We start from the raw sequence: 21,231 nt of genomic DNA, 5'->3' as shown, positions 1-21,231 counted from the left end.
AAATCCTATACATATTTATACTAGTAGGAAAATACATCAAAAGACATCAATGATAAATACAAATACATGTGACTTTTCACCGATACATGAACATTCATCAATGTATCTTGTAATTCATATATTCCACTATTCCTTGAATCTCAACTATTCATGTATCTAATTAAATGTAATTCATGCACCTTGAATATAAGTCTGGATTAATTCTATCATTCTCCCTTAATCTAGACTTGAGCAACTCCAAGTTTTTCTCTGAACTTAACAAATAAGTCAAACTTCAGTGCCTTTATAAAAATATATGCCACCTGATCTTGAGTCTTGCAATGTTTCACTGTCACTTCTCCATCTTTAACCAAGTCTCTAATAAAATGATACTTGATTCTAATATGCTTGCTTCTTTCATGGAAGACTAGTTTTTATGATAATGCAATGGTAGAACCATTATTACAATATAAAGTCATACACTTCAATTCTTTCAACATCCATCTAAACCATAAAGCTTGACATCTAGCTACAGGTAAAGAGATATATTCTGCTTCGGTGGTAGAAAGAGCAACAACAGGTTGTTTTTTTAAGTCCATGGAAAAACACCCAAACCAATGCTAAAAACATAATCAGATGTACTTTTATGATCATCAACATTACCACCCCAATCACTATAACAAAAACCAACTAACACTGATTCTGGAACTTTCTTATAATAAATTCCAAAATTAATAGTGTCAAGAATGTAACAAAGCACTCGCTTACCCGCTTCCCAATGACTTCTTTTCGGGCTTGACATGAATATGCTTAACGTACTTACAACAAATAGAATATCAGGTCCTTGTTCTAGTCAAGTACATCAAGCTTCCAACTAAGCTTCGATATAAGCTTGGATCAACATCTTCTCCAATATCATTCTTGCTCAATTTCAAATTTGCATCTATGGGCATGTTACAAGGAAAAGCATTTTCCGTTATGAATTTTTTCAGCAAATCACGAGCATACTTTTGTTGTGAGAATACAATCTCTCCATCTTTTTTATTGACGTCAATTCCCAAACAATAATGGATGATATCCATATCACTCATCTCAAATTCTCTTTTCATGGAATTCTTAAAATCATCACACAACAGTTTATCATTTCCAGTAAAAAGCAAATCATCGACATATAATGAAACAATAAGAAATCTGCCTTACTTATCTTCTTTGACATAGAGTGCATGCTCATATGGACACCTTCGAAAACCTGTCTTTATAAAGAAATTGTCAATGCAACTATACCAAGCTCGCGAAGCTTGCTTCAATCCATACAAGACCTTTTTCAACTTGTACACTTTGTCTTCTTCTCCTTTTTTCACATAACCCAAAGGTTGTTCAACGAATATCTCTTCCTTCAAGTGTCCATTCAAAAAAGAGGATTTTACATCCATTTGATAAACTTTCCATTCATTTTGAGCAGCCAAAGACAAAATCAATCGAACTGTCTCATTTCTTGTCACAGGGGCAAAGATCTCTTCATAATTCATACCATATTCCTACTTGTAGCCTTTTACAACAAGTCTTGCCTTGTATTTTTCAACTTTGTCATTTGACTTTAGTTTTGTTCTGAACACCCATTTTACTCCAAGAACTTGTTTGTTTACTGGAAGATCCATCAACTCCCATGTTTCATTTCTCATTATTGCATCAATTTCATGTTCCATTGTAATCTTCCATTTTTCATTTTGGATCGCTATCAAAATTTATAGGATCAACACCGAAAAATAATGCAAAATTAGCAACATCATCATCAGTTCTGCTAGTAGCATTATAAATTTCTTGAATATTTCTCATTCTCCTTGGTGACATATCATCATCACTTGTGGAAGATGGCGATGCAGATGAAGATGATGTCGCTGCCTGAATCTCTACTTTCTCCGAGTCTTGAGCATCTCCATTACCATCCATGCTAACATGATATGGACTATCTGCTTCTCCAACGACATCCCAGTTCCAGGATTCGTCTTCATTGAAAATCACATCCCGACTAATAATAATCTTTTTCGACAAAGGATTATATAACCGATAAGTTTTAGAATTTTCACTATAACCTAACATAATACATTTTTTTGATTTATCATTTAATTTGCCCCTTAGCTTATTTGGTATATGAGAATAAGCTATACTCCCAAAAACTCTCAAGTGACGAACACATGGTTTCTCACCACACCATGTTTCATAGGAGTCATACCTGGAACACTTTTTGTAGGAGCTCGATTCAAAATATAAGTAGTACATGCAACAACATCTCCCTAAAACTCATTTGGCATCTTTTTTACTTTTAGCATACTTCTCGCCATCTCCATGATTGTTCTATTCTTTCTTTCTGCAACTCCATTCTATTGTGGAGTCATTCGAGCTATCTATTGATGATGGATACCTTGTTCCTTGAAAATTTATCAAAAACTATATATTCTCCACCACAGTCAGATCTTAAAGTTTCTATCTTATGGCCACTTTGATTCTTAGCTAAAGCTTTGAAAAATTTAAAACATTCAAATGCTTCACTTTTTTCTTTCAAACGATAAATCCATAACTTTCTACTGAAATCATCAATGAAGGCTATGAAATATCGACTACCTCCATTTGATATTGTACGCATGGGACCACACAAATCTGTATGAATCAACTCAAGAGGTTTGGAGGCTCTCCAAGCTTTATCAGTTGGAAACGGATCTTGGTGATGTTTTGCAAGTATACACACTTCACAAATATCTATCTCATGGTTGATATTTTGAATGCCTCTCACCATATGATTTTTGCATAAATACGATGGTGATCCCAAATTCAAGTGACCATATCAAAAATGCCAAAGCCAGGATGGATCCTTCATTATGCTGCTAAAACAAGAGATTTGACCATATGTAAATTTAAGAGGAAACATCTTATTACCTTAGTAATAAGAACACCAGTCTGATCTTTGATGGCACACACACCACCTTCAAATGAAACTTTTAGACCTCGCTGAAGTAGTTGGCCAATACTCAAAAGATTATGCTTCAAACATGGAACATAGAATACATCCACAACTTGTTTTGTGCCTTTCTTCGTCTTAACGAGAATATCACCTTGGTCTTTGACTTGCAATCTGGTATCACCAGTTTTCACTTCACTTTGGAGAGATTCGTTCAAAGTAACAAATATACTTCTATTTCCTGTCATGTGGTTACTACAACCACTATCAAGATACCATGTAGACTCTATAACATCATCTTGAGCACTACATGCAAGAAGTAGAACACCTTCATCATTTTTCTCCTCTTTATGCATCATTGTGGAATTTTTATTTCCATTTTTCGGTGCCCAACAATCTACTTGAAAATGACCATACTTTTTGCAATTATTGAATGTGAGAAAAATTACCACGACCACTTCCTTGATTTCTGCCAAAGCCTTTTCCTCTTCTACCTCCTCTTCCTCGAGATGAAGAAGAGCTTTCTTGTTGATTTTCAGAATTCATACTATTTCTATTATCATAGTTTCTTCCACCTTCTCGTCTGCCACAACCACCATGTCTTCCACGAGAACCGCCTCTGAATGAAATTTGCATATGAAATGCTTCCTCGGGATTAATATCAAATTGCTTCAATCTAAGCTCATGGGATTGAAGAGAACCTATCGAGCTATTTACTAATAGTGTAGATAAATCTTTTGATTCTTCAATTGTAACAACAATATGCTCAAACTTTCTAGGCATACTTCTAAGAATATTTTCAACAACTCTTTAATCCCCCAATTCTTCTCCACTTGTTCTCAAACTGTTAACAATTGCAAGAATACGATTGAAAAACTCTTCAATAGTTTTGGTCTCTTTTATCTTAATTCAATCAAATTCAGATATGAGAGCTTGTAGTCTTACCATCTTTACCTCATCTTCTCCTTGATAGGTGGATTGTAAAATATCTCAAGCCGCCTTTGTAGAAGTAACTGTTGAAATTCTTTCGAGGACATGTTCATAAACAGCTTGATAAATGAAGAACAATGTCTTCTTATCTTTCTTACGATTTTCTCTCAACTCAGCAAGTTGTTAATTAGTGAGCTCGTTCTTATTCTCAACTTCAGTGTATCCTCTTTCAACAATATCCCACAATTCTTGTGAGCCATATAACACTTTCATTTGAATACTCCACTGATTAAAATTCTTCCCACTGAATCTTGGAAGTTGGGGTTGTAACATGTTACCACTTGAAGCCATCTCTTATCTTAGCTCTGATACCACTTGTTGGAAACGAAGTAGACCCTCACAATACAACTCAATAAATAAGTAAGGAGATTGTTCTCTTACTCACACAAGATTGGAGAAACTAGAACTTGAATATTACTTTATTTTCTTAGCTTGCTTACAAATGACAAATCCTACACATATTTATACTAGTAAGAAAATACATCAAAAGACATCAATGATAAATGCAAATGCATGTGACTTTTTTACCAATACATGAACATTCATCAATGTATCTTGTAATTCATGTATTCAATTATTCCTTGAATCTCAACTATTCATGTATCTAATTAAATGTAATTCATGCACCTTGAATATAAGTCTAGATTAATTCTATCAATTATTTTATGTAAATTAAACATGTATGTAGATGACATACAGATGGATCATGTTTAAGTAATAACCTAAATGGTCTTATCCTGTAGTCTATAGATAAGGTTGAGTGTCTTATCCTGGTGACATTACGGATACAACCCACTTTGTAATTGTTATAATAGTTGTAAAGTGTTACAAAAGATTTGATTCTAATCGTTCATGTGGAGACATGCGAAATGATTAGTCTCTCTTTATAACGCCGTTCATTGAAGAGATTAACATTTCAATAGGATGACCATATGTGACTCGTCCTTAATCCTGAGTGAGTTGTGCACTCCTTCCTATGAGAGCAATCCTTTGATCTATATGAGTGTGAATGACCAAGTTTGTTGACTCAATAAGTCTACCATTTTGGGGATTTGTCTGAGTAGGAGTTGGGAACATAGTTACACAAGATGGAATTCATTCCTTCCCGTCTTTATGGTAAGTAGATGAATTGCTCCCTTAAGGGCTAATTCCGAATCTTGAACATTGAGGTCTTACCCTCTCACTGGCCTAGAGGGATTAGTTTATAGTTGGACTATAAACTGTTTGTTCATTAAAGAGATAAGTGGTACTTAAGGAGTTAGATGCAACTACAAGGATAAAACGGTAATTTGACCTAACTATAGTTACAAGTGATTTGTGAAGCGTTGACTTACTATTGATTAGTTATATCCATGGACACAAAAATATATCTACAGTGCGAAAATATAGTTGTGGGTCTTTAACGGAGTGACCTACAGTTAATGAATGTTGATTAATTTAATTAAGAAGTTTAATTAGTTAGTCTCGTATCATTGAGGCTTCTAATTTGTATGTCTATAAGGCCTCCTTGCTAGCTCACTAAGAGTAAAACAAGAATCAATTAGTTTTGGATTAATTTGAATTGTTCAAATTAAATAAAGTAATTAATTGTATAAGATGTAATTTAATATGATGCATATAGATACATTATAATATAAAGTTGATTTTGAATAAGGTTCAAAATTATACTTTATAATATGAGAGAGATAAATATTTGAATTAAATATTAATTAGATAAATAAGATTCATATAATACTATAGGTTATAATTAATATGAATAAGATTATATTAAAACTATAGGTTATAATTAATATGAATGAGATTCATATTAAAACTATAGGTTATATAAGAAGTTATTATTTATGATTTAAATTAAATTAAATATATGATATTTAATTAATTAATTAATTAATTAATATTTATTTACTTATATATATTTAATTTAATTTAATATATAAATTACTTAAATTAAACTTGAATTTAAAAAAATAACTCTCTTGAGAGTTATTTGTGAAGTGTAGAAGGGAGTTCTAACTCCCTTTCCAATCACTTCATCTTCACTCATGAAAAGAGAAGTAGATTTTTTTTTTTTTTTTTTGTGATGTTGATTCGTTATTGGTATATATCACAGAGAAAAAAGAAAGAGTTTCTCTCTATAAAACAATTCTTATTCTCCCTCGTACAAAAAAGCAATCTCTCATAAGAATTCTCCCTACCAAATTAAGGATCCCATAATCCTTGATCCTTAATCGAAGAATAGCAAGAAAACCTAATGATGATGTGTTGCTAGGATTCATATTTGTTTGTGAGTTTGGAACAAGAGTTCGGTGTTTGTGAATTCGTGAAAAGGAGGAGGATTGCATTGAAGTAGGTCTTCCAGAGTTATTCTTCTTTTTTCCTTAAAAGCATACTATATGTATATATGTTTATCCTGTACATATTATATGTTTTCTCTGTTTCTCGAGTTTTCAAAATGAATAAAAATGGTACGTGCGTTCAACATGCTTCCACTATGAAATTTCATTCATTGAGTATTAACATAAGCTTCGAAAAATACGAAACTATGATGTGAGATCTACTTATAAATCAATGTACGCCTCAATCCAGACCTCAATTTGAATCCTAAGTCAATGCATCTATACCTCAATTTGGAATCAAACATCAACTTAACCTATCGTTCCTTCAATTAACACTCAAATTTCATATGTTATATATATATATATATATATATTATAAAATAGGAAGAAGTGTTTTAACTACTAAGTTAGGTGGTTGTTTTATGGTCTTTCATAGATACTTGAAATAAATTAAATGAAAAATAATTTTAAAGTTTTGTCCATGGCTCAAACAATAATAACATTTAAAAAAAATGAAAAGAACATTTTAAAGGGGTGTACTCACTTTCTCCTCTTTTTTTCCCCAATAAAAATAAAAGGGGAAAACCCCTTAAAACTGTGGGTGAAGGATATATAGACAACTTTCTAGAAGTTGCATTTGAAATGGAAGAATTTTTCTTTTTCTTTTTCTTTTTCTTTTTGGAACTTGAAATTGAAGAAAATTTTGGAGCAAAACCACAACCAGTGAAATGTCATTTCTCATTTTGTTTATCCTTATTCCAATTAGAGCTATGCACCATTATTATGACTTAGAAAATATCAACAATATATTTGAGTTTTTTTTTGTCATTTTTTTAATTGTATTTGTTGAAATGCCTTAAATCTATTGAGTGACGCTTCGAACGACCAACTATGAAATGTTTGACAATTGATATATTTCTTTTGAAATGTTTGAAAATATATAACTTATTAAAATTCACTCACATTTAATATATACTAGCTATAGGTTTATTATATACCCTATAAATACTCATTGATATGTGAAAATACAATTAAAATTTAGTATTAAAGATTTCTTTTATATTCATCAATTTCTGGACCAACTTACGTACAACTCAACTAATCTCACGGGATAATTAATACTAAAGAATCTATTTATCAATTTTCTATTCTTTGTATCTTTTTCTTAAAAAAAAAAAAAAAAAAAAAAAAAAAAAAAAAATCAATTTCCCATCCAAAGTTGAAATTTTATGTTAACAACTTAATTCCAACCCATCCTAATATTTATTTCAAATGCTTAGTTGATAAATTATGGATCACAAAAGCAATTGCCTCATTGCTATATTTGTTTCTCAATAATTTATTTTAAAGCTTTAATTAATCTATACCATAAATTTTAGTTTGGACTAAATTCCATACATCAATGCACCTTCACTCATAAAAATTAACCTCTCAAATAATTATTATATCAAATTTATATTTGAAAATTAAAATAGTGAATTGCAAAGAAAGTTTATTTCTCACATACTTTAATTTGAGTTCTCGTTAATATTTTCTCAACTCTAATAGTTGGTTAGAAAAAATGAGAGGGATGTGTAATATTATATTATAATTCTAAAGAGTCTTAATTACTCATAATTTAACTTTTATTTATCTTTAAATTGAATTAATGGAAAACGATTTGTCAATAGATTTAATGGTAATGATAAATAGGTCATATCCAGAATAAGACATATTCATTATTCTTTCTTTAAAAAAAATCTCTCCAATAATGTAAAGGGTATTATATTATAATCTTATTGAATCTTTCAAAATTATTATTTCATTTCATTGTGTAAATTTTCTTCCTTTATTGAAAATTAATTTACAATTGCTCACAAGAATGGGGAGTCCAATAATTTATAAACAAGTGTTTAGCTTGATTTGTAAAATTTCTTAGTTCAAGTTACACATTTATTAATTAAATTTAGGGTATGTTTGGTTGGTAATCTAAATTTTGTTTTATGCATACTTTTAAATTCATTTAATTCAGTAAATATATGTTTGACAGACAATCTGAATTCTTTTACTGAAAATTGTTTTCGAATTTGTGATCCAAACAGTATGAATTTTGAAAATAACATTTTTTATGTTTTCATTGTATCAGAAATTTGAATTTTAAAATTTAAATTGCATAATTATATTAAATAAAGATAAAAACATTTAGAAATATAGCATGCCATAATATAAATTCAATCCAACCTTTTAAAAATTAAAATAAGTATTATGTAGTATATTATAAATTAGGTTAAATTCCAAAATTGGTCCCGTTTTGATAAAAATTAAAAATTAGTCCATATGGTTTTAATATTTAGAATTTCGTTCCGTATGATTTGATAATAACTTCATATTTTCCGTATGGTTTGTTAAGTTCTCTTAAATAGTCATAAAACTTTTATCAAACCCTAAGTAATTCTAATTATAAATTATAGGATCTAAATTTTTCTTACAAACCATTGGAATTTTTTTTTAAAATTATCCTATAAATTATATAATATTACAAAATAATAATTATACAATTCTTTTTTAACATAAAACCATGTTCGTAAATAAATTAATAATATTTTATTATCAATTAATACTTAATGGATAACTATAATTAATTTTCGATCGTTTAAATTAGGATTAAATTTCTGAATTCAACTATCAGACACATATTTGAAAATATGAAATACAACTTCATTTTCATCTAATCTCTTGTTATCAAATTTATCTTTTCAGATTACTTACCAAATACCCCGAGCTTTCTTTAATTCCAATATAACAATCCAAATAGGCAACAAAAATCAAATTTTCCAAACTAATTTAAACTCAATTTTATTAAAGTCGTGAGTAATACTCAAGAAATAATAGAAACCATCAAAGAAATAGTAAACAAATTTGGTAAGTAGCAAATTACTTTTCTATCCTCAAATTATTTGATGGAGCCTTGAACATTATTATAATTTTAATACCGTTATAAACCAATTTGTCTCTTATGAATGATGATTTGTCACAATTATTTCAAATAAAATGTTCACCATATGTAAGCTCAAAATACATAATTCTTTTAAAAATATATACACAAAAAAAAAAAATTCACTCCAAATTTGTATTAAAAAGAAGTCATATATTCAACAAATAGATTTTTAATTGACTTGAGGATACTCTATAATCAAGTTTAATCAACTTGAACCTAAAGTCAAGGAGAAGAACTTTTCAACCCTACTCCTTATTTGACCTTAATCCAACCAAAAAAAAAAAAAAAAAAAAAAAAAAAACAAGAAGAAGAAGAAACTATATCCAAAATTTGATATTTAATTGGGTAAAATATTAATAAAAATCAATTGATATATTTATAAGCAAAGATTTAAATATTTAATGAGCATCTTTTCATGACCTAAGCTTTAAATAATTAATTGTCTTGATTGTTTGGCTTGGAGAAACATTATAATTTATTATATTTCGAAGGGTAACGACCTAAAATATATAATTAAAAAATAAAGAGGGAATCATGAGAATATTAAATGGACCCACAAAATTTATTTTAAAGTAGAGAAAACCATATTCTCTATAACAAAAAGTTGAATGGGTTTCTTACAAAACCATCCATATTAAATTAATGGTACATTTCTTTTAATTTTTTGAATAATTTATTACATGCATATTACTCATTAATTGTTATATATAATTATAACAATTTAGGTTCCATCAACTAGAAAATTTAGAACTTGTGTGGCTCTAAACTTTCAAATTTACAAATTAATTTGGTTTAAAAACATTTTTTATCTTCAAACTTTCTAATAATTTAGTCAATGTATTCTCAATTTTCTAATAATTTAATCTCTAAATTTTAGTTTGTAACAATTTAATCTTTGTACTTTCAGATTTATAACAATTTAGTTTTTAGGATGAAAAATATCAATTTTTATTATTTTATGTTGTATACTTTGTATTTTATATAATAATAAGTCTCTAATTAATTTATCGATTTATTTATGCAAAAAATTTCATTAAATCTTAACACTAATTTCTACAATAAAGACTAAATCGTTACAAATTTTAAAATACAAGGATTAAATTATTACATATAAAAGTTCAAAAACTAAGTTATTATAAAATTAAAAGTATATATAAGGATTAAATTGTTACAAATCAAAGTTTAGGGACTAAATTGTTACTTCTATTAAAATTTAAAGACTAAAAGTGGTTTTTAACTATTAATTTATGAACATTGTTCATTTTTAAAATATATAAATCAATGAAATAAGAAATTGAAAGTTCAAAGTTGGATAAAGTTTAAATTTATATCTAATAGGGAGTCTCGGATATCAAACCCGATCTTTCGTGGTTGCAAGTCTACAAAAAAAAAAAAAAAATGGTGTATTCCTTTTCTTGAAGCTGAAGCTATTTGAGAAGGTTTGAGCAAAGTTGGTCGTGTTGAAATAATTGTAATTTGCTGCTCATTGTGGAGTCTGACATCTAGTCCTTATAAATTTATTTAAGGGGTAATTGTAACTTTAATTAAAAAAAATGAAAATAAGGTGCGTGTCCCTAGATTTTATTTTTTTTTTCAAACAACTTTCGCAAGGTATTGTAATTAAAATGCGGGATGAAAAAATCGAACCTCTGATCTCAAAGTCGATAGTATAAATATAATACCAATTGAATTACGCTCATGTTGATCGTATCATCTTTATCATTAATGAAGGGTTAGTGTCATAGTTTCGAATGTCCTGGTCTAAAAAAATTATATATAATAAACCGGCTGTTTTTTTTCTAAAAAAATAATTAAGAACAAAACTTTTCTTTAAGTTTACAACTAGAAATAAGCAAAGAAAAAAAGTTGGACAAAAAAAAGTAAAAATTGTTTTTTCTAAAAAAAATTACTCAGATTTTGTCTTCTTCTTGGCTTCCGGCGTTCGAGATCCCACGGGTTCCACACCAAAAAAGATTTAATGAAATAAAATAAATTTTCGGAAATAAAAAAAAAAAAAAGGAAAGCAAAGTTCTCAAAAGACGAGAAATGATTAAATTTTATGTATAAATATTTTGTAAAAATAAGCTTTAAAGTCGTCCACCTGTTCCCTTTCAGGGAGCACTCACTCTTCACTTCAATTCTATCCATACAACTTTTTAAATTATAAATAAATAAAAAGTCTAAATATTATATGCATTAATTCTCAAGTAAGTTTTAAAAGGTAAAACTATAGAAAGTGGAAAGATTTCACTCTTCGTCGCTAACACATATTATTCATGACTGAGTTATATTTGTTTATTTTTTAAAAAATAATTTGCTATTTGATTCATCCTAAGCCAACCACATTTATTCAATTAAATTTTCTTCGATACGTACATATTTTCATTGATATTTTTAAATTTATTATTTCGACATCGACATGAAAATTGAATCAATATTTTGATTATATAGTAAAAATTTTATGAAATTTAACCTATAAAAACAAAATATCATTAATGTGAATATAATATAAATATTAACTTATTAATTTTGTTTAAAAAGTGTTAAGAGTTTATTTACTACTTTAATTTTTTGTTTTTTTTATATAATTTTTCAAAATTATCCACTGACATTAACTTTTTATCGAAAGATATTTGAGCAGATATCAATTCGTACCCCTAGACTGTATCAATTTAATTCTTGACTAATAATTATATCAATTTAAACATTGAATTTTCTTAAGTGTATCATTTTAATTGGATAAATATTATGTGAGACTTGTTATTTTATTAATTAAACTTCTAAACTTACATAAACCCATATATTTAGACTCTCAAATTAAGATTTGTGAAAACTGTTCATTCAAAATATAATGTCAATTTTGCTAAATCGATATTTGTAGAAGTTTACACACGTTTAAGAATTTATGCATTGAAGATTTTCAAATATAATTATGATAATGGTTTTAAATCGATTCACTTATAATAATTTATAAGTTCAATTGAAAAAAGTAATATTCGACATGATATTTTTCAAACTAAATCCAAAGAAATGTGTAAATTGATACACTTATAAAAATTTAGGCATTAAATTGATATAATTATTACTTTAGGATTTAAATTAATACAATTGTATAAATTGATATCAATACTTTTAACCTTAGCTATCTCTTCTTCCTTGTCCAAAATAAGTATGATTATATTAGAATACATAAATATTAATAGAATAATAGTTTTAAATTTCTATCAACAGTATATTTTCATGTTTTTATGAATTCGACATCAATTATTTTATAAAAAAATCCATTAAACATAAAAAAGAACAAAATATCACTAATGTAAAAATTTATTTAAAAATCATTATTTACTAATTTAAATTTATTTTTTGAATTTTTGTTTTTATAAATTTTTCATAAAACATCCATCAAAATGGGTATTTTCTTCATATTTTCATCAAATTTCTATAAGATTAACATCTCGACATATTAAACCTCCCATAGAATGCACTCAGTTACTACTTTAAAAAAATAGAAAAACAAAAATAATTTATGATTTTTTAAAAAAAATAAAATTTAAATCAAACATAGCAAGAAATTTAATAATCGAGAATTGTTATGGTAACATTCAATAATATTGTTTTTTTTTCCTTTTTAATATTTTTACAAAGACGATTGGGTAAAGCTAAAATTGCTGCCCATTACATAAAGTAGAATACCCTTACACCCAAAAAAACCGAAGGATTTTCCTTTCTTTTTCCCCCCTCAAATAAACAAAAACACATACATTTTCTTATATTTACGATTATTTACCCACTTAATTAACTCTCTCTCTCTCTCTCTCTCTTTTTTTAAACTTTTGTTTATGATATTTCAATTCCCAAAAAAGAAGGAAATAAAAATTAAAAAAAAAACCAAAATTTTTACGGATTCTCTTTCAGGATTGATGCCAATCCCGTAACGATCTTAGCTCCTCTATCGAGACTCTTCGGTTTGATCGCCGGAGGTTGCCAGGCCATCACTGCCACCGCCGTCTTCTCGCCGCCATACAAACCTTTCTGCGGAGGAGGCGATGAAGCGATTGAAGAATTACTCTCAAGTGATGTAGTCGTCGTCGTCGTCGTTTCATCGCCGAATATCAATTCGAATTCTCCGCAATCCGTCTCTATCGGCGATTGCTCGTTGTTCTCGTTTTGATTCATGTTCGTGATTTCAATCTCCTTTACCGATGGATTTGGAGGTTTGGATCTGATGTGAGGGGACAGCCATTTCGCTCTCATGTATTCAGCTTTCCTCCATGGCGGAAAGTGCATCCCCTTCTTCTTCAAGCTCTGTCTCGCAGCTTCTGATACGATCGAGACGATTTGACCTAAACGATCCGTTTTGCCGACGAAGATATTCGGGAGTAATTGAAGAATCGCCTTGTACATTCCGGTCGAACGAGCGATCTCAAACTCCGATCTGAAATCTATGTCTATCACCAATCTTTCATCCTCCATCATCACATCGATGTATTCATATTCCCCTACACACATATAACTTCTAGCTTAATTCGAGTCTAATGAAGGTGTTTCTTTCTTTCTTTGTATTTTGTTTTTGTTTTCAGAAGAGCGCAATGAGGGAAGTACCTGCGGGATGTGAAGGGGATTTATCCCATTTTGATTTACAGATTGAAGAATCGTAACCGAGAGATGAAAGTCCCTCTGTGACAACTTTTCTCAAATCGTCTTTCCTTTTGTGAATTTTGCTGTTCTTCTCAACAATCTTTGCGGTGTCGGCTAAGAGATTTCTTTCAGCTACGCTGGCGCAAGGAATCAGACTCTGATTCACATGAGGATTTCAATCAATTTTAGTTTCACAAGCTGAGAACTAAATTTTCAGACAAAATTTGAAGTGGCATTTACCTTGAGTAAGTCAGAAACATCGGCACCAGATGATCCGATTGTTACTGATTCACCAAAACCACTGCCGAAGTCATCGGACTCATCATCAGAACTGTCATTATTGTTACCGTTGAAGCAATTGCAGCGGTTGCGACCATTCTTCACACCAGTGGCCACCGACAACTGCTTTTCGTTACTCTCCTCTATAAAACTCTGAACCATTTTAGCTAAACAAATGGAGCTCGGCTCAAACTCAGAGACTCCATCTTTGTTAATGATGAACTGTGCAGCTTCCCCAGCTGCGATTGGCTTTTCCGCAGTAGAATTCTTTAGAACATTCGGAAACGGCCGATCAAATAGCTTTCTGAGACGCGATTTCAGAACTGGTTTGCCTGGATCAGCACGAATGGCAACCCTTCCAGTTGGAGGTTCGATATCAATAGGTTGAATCTTCATCTGAAGAAACAAAGAAAAGGTACAAACAGATTCTTAGAACAAGAATAGTTAAAAGAAAAAGAAATGGGGGTTTTAAGCTTAATCTGAACTCTAAAACCCCCAGGCTCTCTGTTTGATGCAGTAATTAGTAATTACGCGCTCTCGTCATCTCTGGTTCATTCTGATGGCCAATTAATAAACATCGATTCCTAATTAATTTCACGGGCTCAGAGTGAATAAAATCGAAGTAGATAAACCTAAACTCGATGCTTCTAGTTTCCTCTTATACATTCATCCTCCATTCAGAAATCAAGGGAAGAAAAGGAAAGATTACACAAAATTGATGGAGAATCAAAGAAATTAAAACCAAGAAATCAATGCCTGCAGCAGTTTATCCAAAATTCATTCCTCTCCACCAACCACTCTTCTCGTATTCAAAATTACGGACACGAAAAAAAAAACCCTAGGAAGTCAGAGTATACTAAAAATTTCACCGAGAGGATGCTAGAAATGGATACCTTTCCCCGAATTTCCATGGAACTGAGGCGGATAACTTCGTGACTAAGCGAACGAGAAAATTGGATTTCGGATCAGAGCATTTCGTGAAATACATGACGACGATGATCGGAGATTCGAAGAGTGAGTGGTGATTTGGAAGAATCGGCCGCCGGAATATTCATTTCACCGGCCCGATGGTCGTCGCCGGTGAAGATGATGAATTGATGATGATGATGAAGATAGAGAAATTTGCAGGGATTTCTGTGGTTCTGGAGTGTGAAGTGGGCAAAATTGGGGGTGGACTTCTTTATAGAAATTGAAGATTGCTGACTTGGACGGTTTAGCCACGTCATTAACTACATGGCATTTGTAATTTTTCATTGCTGATAATGTGGATTGATGACGTGGAGGCTGAAGATATTATCCGAGAGAAGCAACGTGGCGGGTTCTGATTCATTGTGAGTCAATTATTGGGAAGTTACATGAATGCCCTTTGGTTTTGTGTGGAGTGTTTGAAGACCCTCTTATTCCCCGGGAATCTCGAAAACCCATCATCAAACCGCGTGGCAAAATAGTAAATCTCTCGAAAAATCCAAAGAAAGTTTTGGGGATGCGTATAATAAATGGGCAGTCACTCGGACGGTGGTTCAGTACGTTGATGTAGAACATGTACTTCGCCTATTGGTCAATACATTACTGTAAAAATTAAATAAGATAAATCAATTTTCACTAGATTATTTGTTTATTACCACTTTTAAATTTTTAATAACGCTAAAATTAAAAAATATCTAGTCATTTCCTCAAAACATCAAAATATATATATATATATATATATATATATATATATATATTTTAATATTTGTGTATCTTGACCAGCTTATATGCATCTTAATTAATTTTACGGAACAATCCATATCACCATAAATTGAAGCCATGACCTTTTAACTTTTTTATCAAGGAAATATTTTCTTATTTACCACTAAACCAATTTATGATGGTTAAATTCTTAAATATTGTTAATAAGAACATTTGGACTTATAGTTAAGGTTGTTCATCAAAACCAACCAAAATGAACTTAATGACAAAATCCAATCGAAAATTCAATTTCTGTTGAAATTTTGGTTTGATTATGTTTAAAATTATAAGGAAATCGAATGTTCGATTTGGTTGCATTTTGGATTTGAAAACTGAATTAAAAACCAAACTAAAATGTTTATATTAGTTAAAATAAAAAAATTCAAATAAAACCAATTACGTATATATTACATGTAAAATCGAAAATTGAACAAAAGATTTGTGGTTCAATTTGATTTGGTTTAGAGAAAATGAACAATTCGATTTGGTTTAGTATATATCTAAAATCGATTTTTTCGGTTCGGTTCAAATTACCATGAACATCCCTACTTATAGTCAATATTCTATCTTTAGCGCTCCAATTATAATAATTAATGCTTCAAACTATTATAACATACAATACAATACAATATTACTATTTCAAATCTCTATTTTTCTAAGCCAATTTTTTAGTTCAACAAAAAATCTAGAGGTTCGAATCTCTCAACTCACATATTGTGCTCAAATGGGAAAAAAAAAATCCTAAAGTTTCATAAATGAAACCATTTAAGCCATCCATTCGAATTTTATTTGCATATTTTTCACACGTATAATACAACCCCTTTTTAAATGCAAGATTAATGAAATATTAGAGATAAATGATGTAAAAAAATGGATGGTAGCATCTTTATATTGATATGAGTAATTTTTTATCGTATCGTCTTCCACTATTTCTCTTTATTTATTTAAGAAGAATTGTATGTAAACGTTAGTTGAATTTTGGGAAAAGAATGATTATAGGTACATTTGGATTAATTCGAGGAAAAAAATATTTTACAAAAAAATCATTTTTATTTAAACACTTTTGATTAAAATACATTTGAAAAATTATTTTGAGTGATTGTCAAACACTCCAATTTATTCTAAAATGACTTATTTTTTAAACTAAACACTTGAAAATGTATTATAAACCTACCTTTTATTTAGGTATCGTTGAATTAATCAATAATGTCATGCTAGATTTGTGTGTTTGTGTGTGTCTATATATTTTAGGTTTTTTTTTTTTTTTTAGAACCAAAATTAAAAACGTAAACCAAAGTACCATCGGACCAAGAACTAGAAAAATATCCGAATTATATGGAGCAAAATTATAACATTCAAAGTCAATTTACTTAATATTATAATGGAAAGAGGGAGAAAATGTCAAATCTTTGAATGTAAAAATAAAAGAAAAAAAAATGTTGAAAATCTAGACCAACAATTTTCAAACAAAGTCTCTCGTGAATTAAAATGTAAACCTCTTTTGACCGAATATTACAAGGTCAAATAATTTGTTAGGTTAAATTTAAGGTAATTATTTTAAATACGAAATTTGTGGAAATATTTTTAAATATAGTAAAATGTCACTATCTATCATTGATAAATAATGATAGACATTGATAGACAAACGATAGATACTGACATTTTACTATATTTGTAAATAACTTAAGCTCATTTTACTATATTTGAAAATAATCATAAATTTGAATTCAAATTTAACATTTAAAGTTTGTGTTTATTTGATGCATAAACTTTCAAAATAATAAATTTAAACTTTAACCTTTTAAATTATTTTACAGGTTTTCTAGATACAAAATTGAAAGTTTAAGATTTATTCTATTAGATATGAAATAATTTTAAAGACAGAGAAAAAAAACTCAAATTTTAGAGACATATTTAACATTTTTAAAATTTAAAAATTATACAAACCTTACAAAATTTGGAGATTAACTTTAGAGGTTAACTTTTGTAATTTAGCTTAATTTGATCAAATAGAGAACAAAATTTGTTGATTAATGTCATAATTTTAATGACTTAAAAAATGGGTCCAATGACAATTGAATTGATGTAATGTTAATTTATTAGCATTCATGTTGATTTGTTTCCAACGTTCAATGACATTGTTGCTTTGGCCTCCTTCTCAAACTCTTTGATTTGGAAAGATATTTTTCTAGCGTTATTTCCTTCCTTATTTAAGGATTTTAAGTGTGGTTGGTTGTGATCGTTGTGTTGTTTATTATGTTTGCCTTAAAAAAAGACATATTGTTTTCTATTAGACCATTCTAATATAATTAAGTAGATAAGACATTAATTATCATTCTAAAAAGGAAAAAACAATATAGATTTGAAAAAAGTATAGAGAAAATTATATTTAATTATCTATTGGTTTCTATGTATTATTGATTACATATTAACAATGTTTTCAAAATCAAATCCAACTTTTAAAAAAACTTTTGAAAAAACAGTTATGAAAAAGTGGTTTTGTTTATGAAATTTGGGCAAAATTTTAATTCATACGTCTATGTAGAAATTATGAAAACCATATCAAACAATTGTGTGAAACAAGTACAGATTAAATACTTAAAATAAAACATGTCAAGAATTTAGGACTAAAATCAAATATATGATTAACAATAGCAATGAGAAATATATAAAAGTTCAACAAATGTACTATATTTAAAATTTAAATTATATTCATTCATAATAACAACACAAAAAAAATGGATATAAAAAATTGGAAATGGGTAAACAAAGTTAAGAGTTGATGGGTTTTTTCTTTTCTTTTTTCTTTTTTTTTTGAAAAAAAAAATTATGATTAAAAAGAGTACTAAGATGGGAAAAAAAATGGAGACATAATGAACGAGGTTTCCATTAAAGGGGACAGAAATTCTGCTTTTTTTTATTATTATTTTTTAAATGTAATTATTCTTTTTGTTTAGATAAAGAAATATTAAATATCCATTGGTATTATGTGTCAACCACTCGTTGATTTTAATGAAGAAAATAACAAATGTGTTATGTTGGATTATAATCATTATAATTCTTAAGGTTTTTCTTTAAAAAAATGTAATGTATTTGGTAACAATTCTTTTAAAAAGTATTTTTGAAATGCAGGAAAAAGAATATATGGGTAGGAAATAATTAAACAAACGGCCTTCCTTTTAAAAACAAAAGATGAAAAAGGCTATTAATTAAAAAGAGTGGGGTTCTTTTGCCCATAAAAACAAATAAAATTAACTAAGAAAAGCTAAAAAAAAAAATGTTGGAAAATAAGTCAAAACCTCAAATCAAACAATGATATGATATCAACACAACATGTTGTAAAAAAAAAAAAACTCGAAGTAATATTTTCATCCTTAAGTTAAATTATTAATTTGGTAATTTGGTAACTATACTATTTCCTCTACCTATAGGTTTTACCATTGGTAGGATTTTATGAGAAGAATTTTGACTTCGAACTAGTTTTAAATAGAACCAAGTAAAATAGTTATAAATTTATAATGAAAGTTTAAATGGATTATTTGAGTAAGTTTAAAATTTTAATTTATATGATTATTAATTTTAGATTTTAATTGATCAAATCCAAAACTTTAAAGGTATAAATCGTTTTCCCCCTCTGTTTCTATACATAAAAAATGGAACTATGTTATATATGTTAAATCTCTCCACATACTTGGTTTTTAGGATTTTCAAATTTTCTCATTATATCATTAAAAATTTAAGTATTAAGATTTGTTTGGAATGACAATTTATGTCTAAAAATAATTTATATTTAAATATATTTTAAAAAATTATTAAAACGAAGAAGAAATTAAAATTCTGACATCACCGATTTCTTTTGCGCTTACCTTCTATTAAATAAATGGATAATTTGATCGTTGAAAGTCTATCCATTATAAAAAGTTAAATAATAATAATAATAATAATATATACTTCTATCAAATAGTGTTTACTTGAATGAAGTTCCCCAATATTACTTTACCCATTCAAAATTGATGCATAAAAAAAGTGGAATTAAACATCACAGTAAATGAAATTAATATAAAGTAACATAAACATTCATTGTATTTGTTTCAAATTATTCTATATTCTTTTGATGATTAAAAAGCAAAAGTGATTAAGCAAATCATTATGGATAATAAAATAAGAAATTCCCCACTAATACGTTTGTTGCATCTTTTTGATGTTTTTAGCTTTAAAGAGGCAAGATTATCAATGCCACCTCAATTAGTGAGCCCTTTAAATCATACTTACTTCAATTTATTGATTAAATTTTCCATTTTAATTAATAAAGCTCATGATTCTCAAACTTTAAAATGCTTTTTGGAACATGGGCTTTTGTTATTTACTAATACTTATATTTTTAATTATATTATTTATTATTATTATTATTTATGCTTACCACAAGCTGCACACTTTATTTTAAATGTATTTGTATATATATATATATATATATATTTATGTAAACAACCATAAATAAAAAAAAATGGTTGATTATTATTTATTGATCTATGTCTAATAGGTTAGTGTTTTATGTAATAGTTATTAAATGAATTAATTCACCATTAAGTATATTTAATTTTTGATGTAAAAAAGGCATTTTTGGTCCATCCTTCAATCTTGTGGACTTCCCAATAATCTTTTGTTTCTTTTCCTTTTCTTTTTGACACATGGGGAAAGTATCAAAAGGACATCCACTTTCTTTTCTCAATGGCTAAAGCTCTAATTTCAAAGCCCTTTGATGTGTGTATTTCCAAGGCTTTTAATGTGAAAAAGAATCTAGACAATGAAAGTAATTAAAATTTCTCTATAGTTTAGTAGGTTCATTTATATATATATATATATATATATATATATATATATTAAATAGTAATGTGGGAAAGTAAATATTACGTGTTCAAGTCAAAACGAGTATAATTCACTTAACATATAGATATATTAATGATCAAGTATCTATAGTTCAAATCTTGTTTATTCTATTAAACTAAAAAAGTAAAATCTTACCAGTTCAAAATAGAAAAATAGTAAGAAGAAGAGTTACAAGAAACAAAATTTTAATTTTTTTTTAATGATTTTTACTTTGTTGAGTGAATCCAAATTTATGGGGCAATTGAGCTCCAAATTTGCATAGGTATTGAATTAATATATTAATTAAAACTAAGACATAAATGTGTTTGAAAATCGACTGATAAACCATTCAAAAGTTACCATCTAAAATCTCAAACATTAAAATCCACTTCAACTTAATCATAAGACTTAACCATAAGATGATCAAATAATTGTCAAAATGAACTTAGCTCAGTAGTAATTGATATGACCTTCCTCCTTAA

General features: G+C 28.3%; 1 protein-coding gene across 1 annotated transcript; it reads right to left on the bottom strand.

Moving 5' to 3' along the window:
• Positions 1–12,825: 12,825 nt before the first annotated feature.
• On the bottom strand, positions 12,826–15,321 carry LOC120067865. Its single transcript, XM_039019471.1, has 4 exons — positions 15,049–15,321; positions 14,117–14,551; positions 13,841–14,033; positions 12,826–13,737 (listed from the first exon to the last, which is right to left on the bottom strand). Exons 1-4 carry the CDS (start codon positions 15,064–15,066, stop codon positions 13,136–13,138), a joined length of 1,248 nt encoding a protein of 415 aa, XP_038875399.1. The 5' UTR covers positions 15,067–15,321; the 3' UTR covers positions 12,826–13,135.
• Positions 15,322–21,231: the final 5,910 nt, after the last annotated feature.

Source organism: Benincasa hispida, chromosome 12 (genome assembly GCF_009727055.1).
Source record: "Benincasa hispida cultivar B227 chromosome 12, ASM972705v1, whole genome shotgun sequence".
Taxonomy (NCBI): Eukaryota; Viridiplantae; Streptophyta; class Magnoliopsida; order Cucurbitales; family Cucurbitaceae; genus Benincasa; species Benincasa hispida.
Note: the sequence above shows the minus strand (reverse complement) of the source record. Positions and strands in the feature narration are given on the sequence as shown.

Coding starts and splice junctions, on each gene's coding strand:
- LOC120067865 (XM_039019471.1), bottom strand. Junction 14,034..14,116: donor ATGTTTCTGACTTACTCAAG/GTAAATGCCACT, acceptor CATGTGAATCAG/AGTCTGATTCCTTGCGCCAG. Junction 13,738..13,840: donor ATCCCCTTCACATCCCGCAG/GTACTTCCCTCA, acceptor ATATGTGTGTAG/GGGAATATGAATACATCGAT.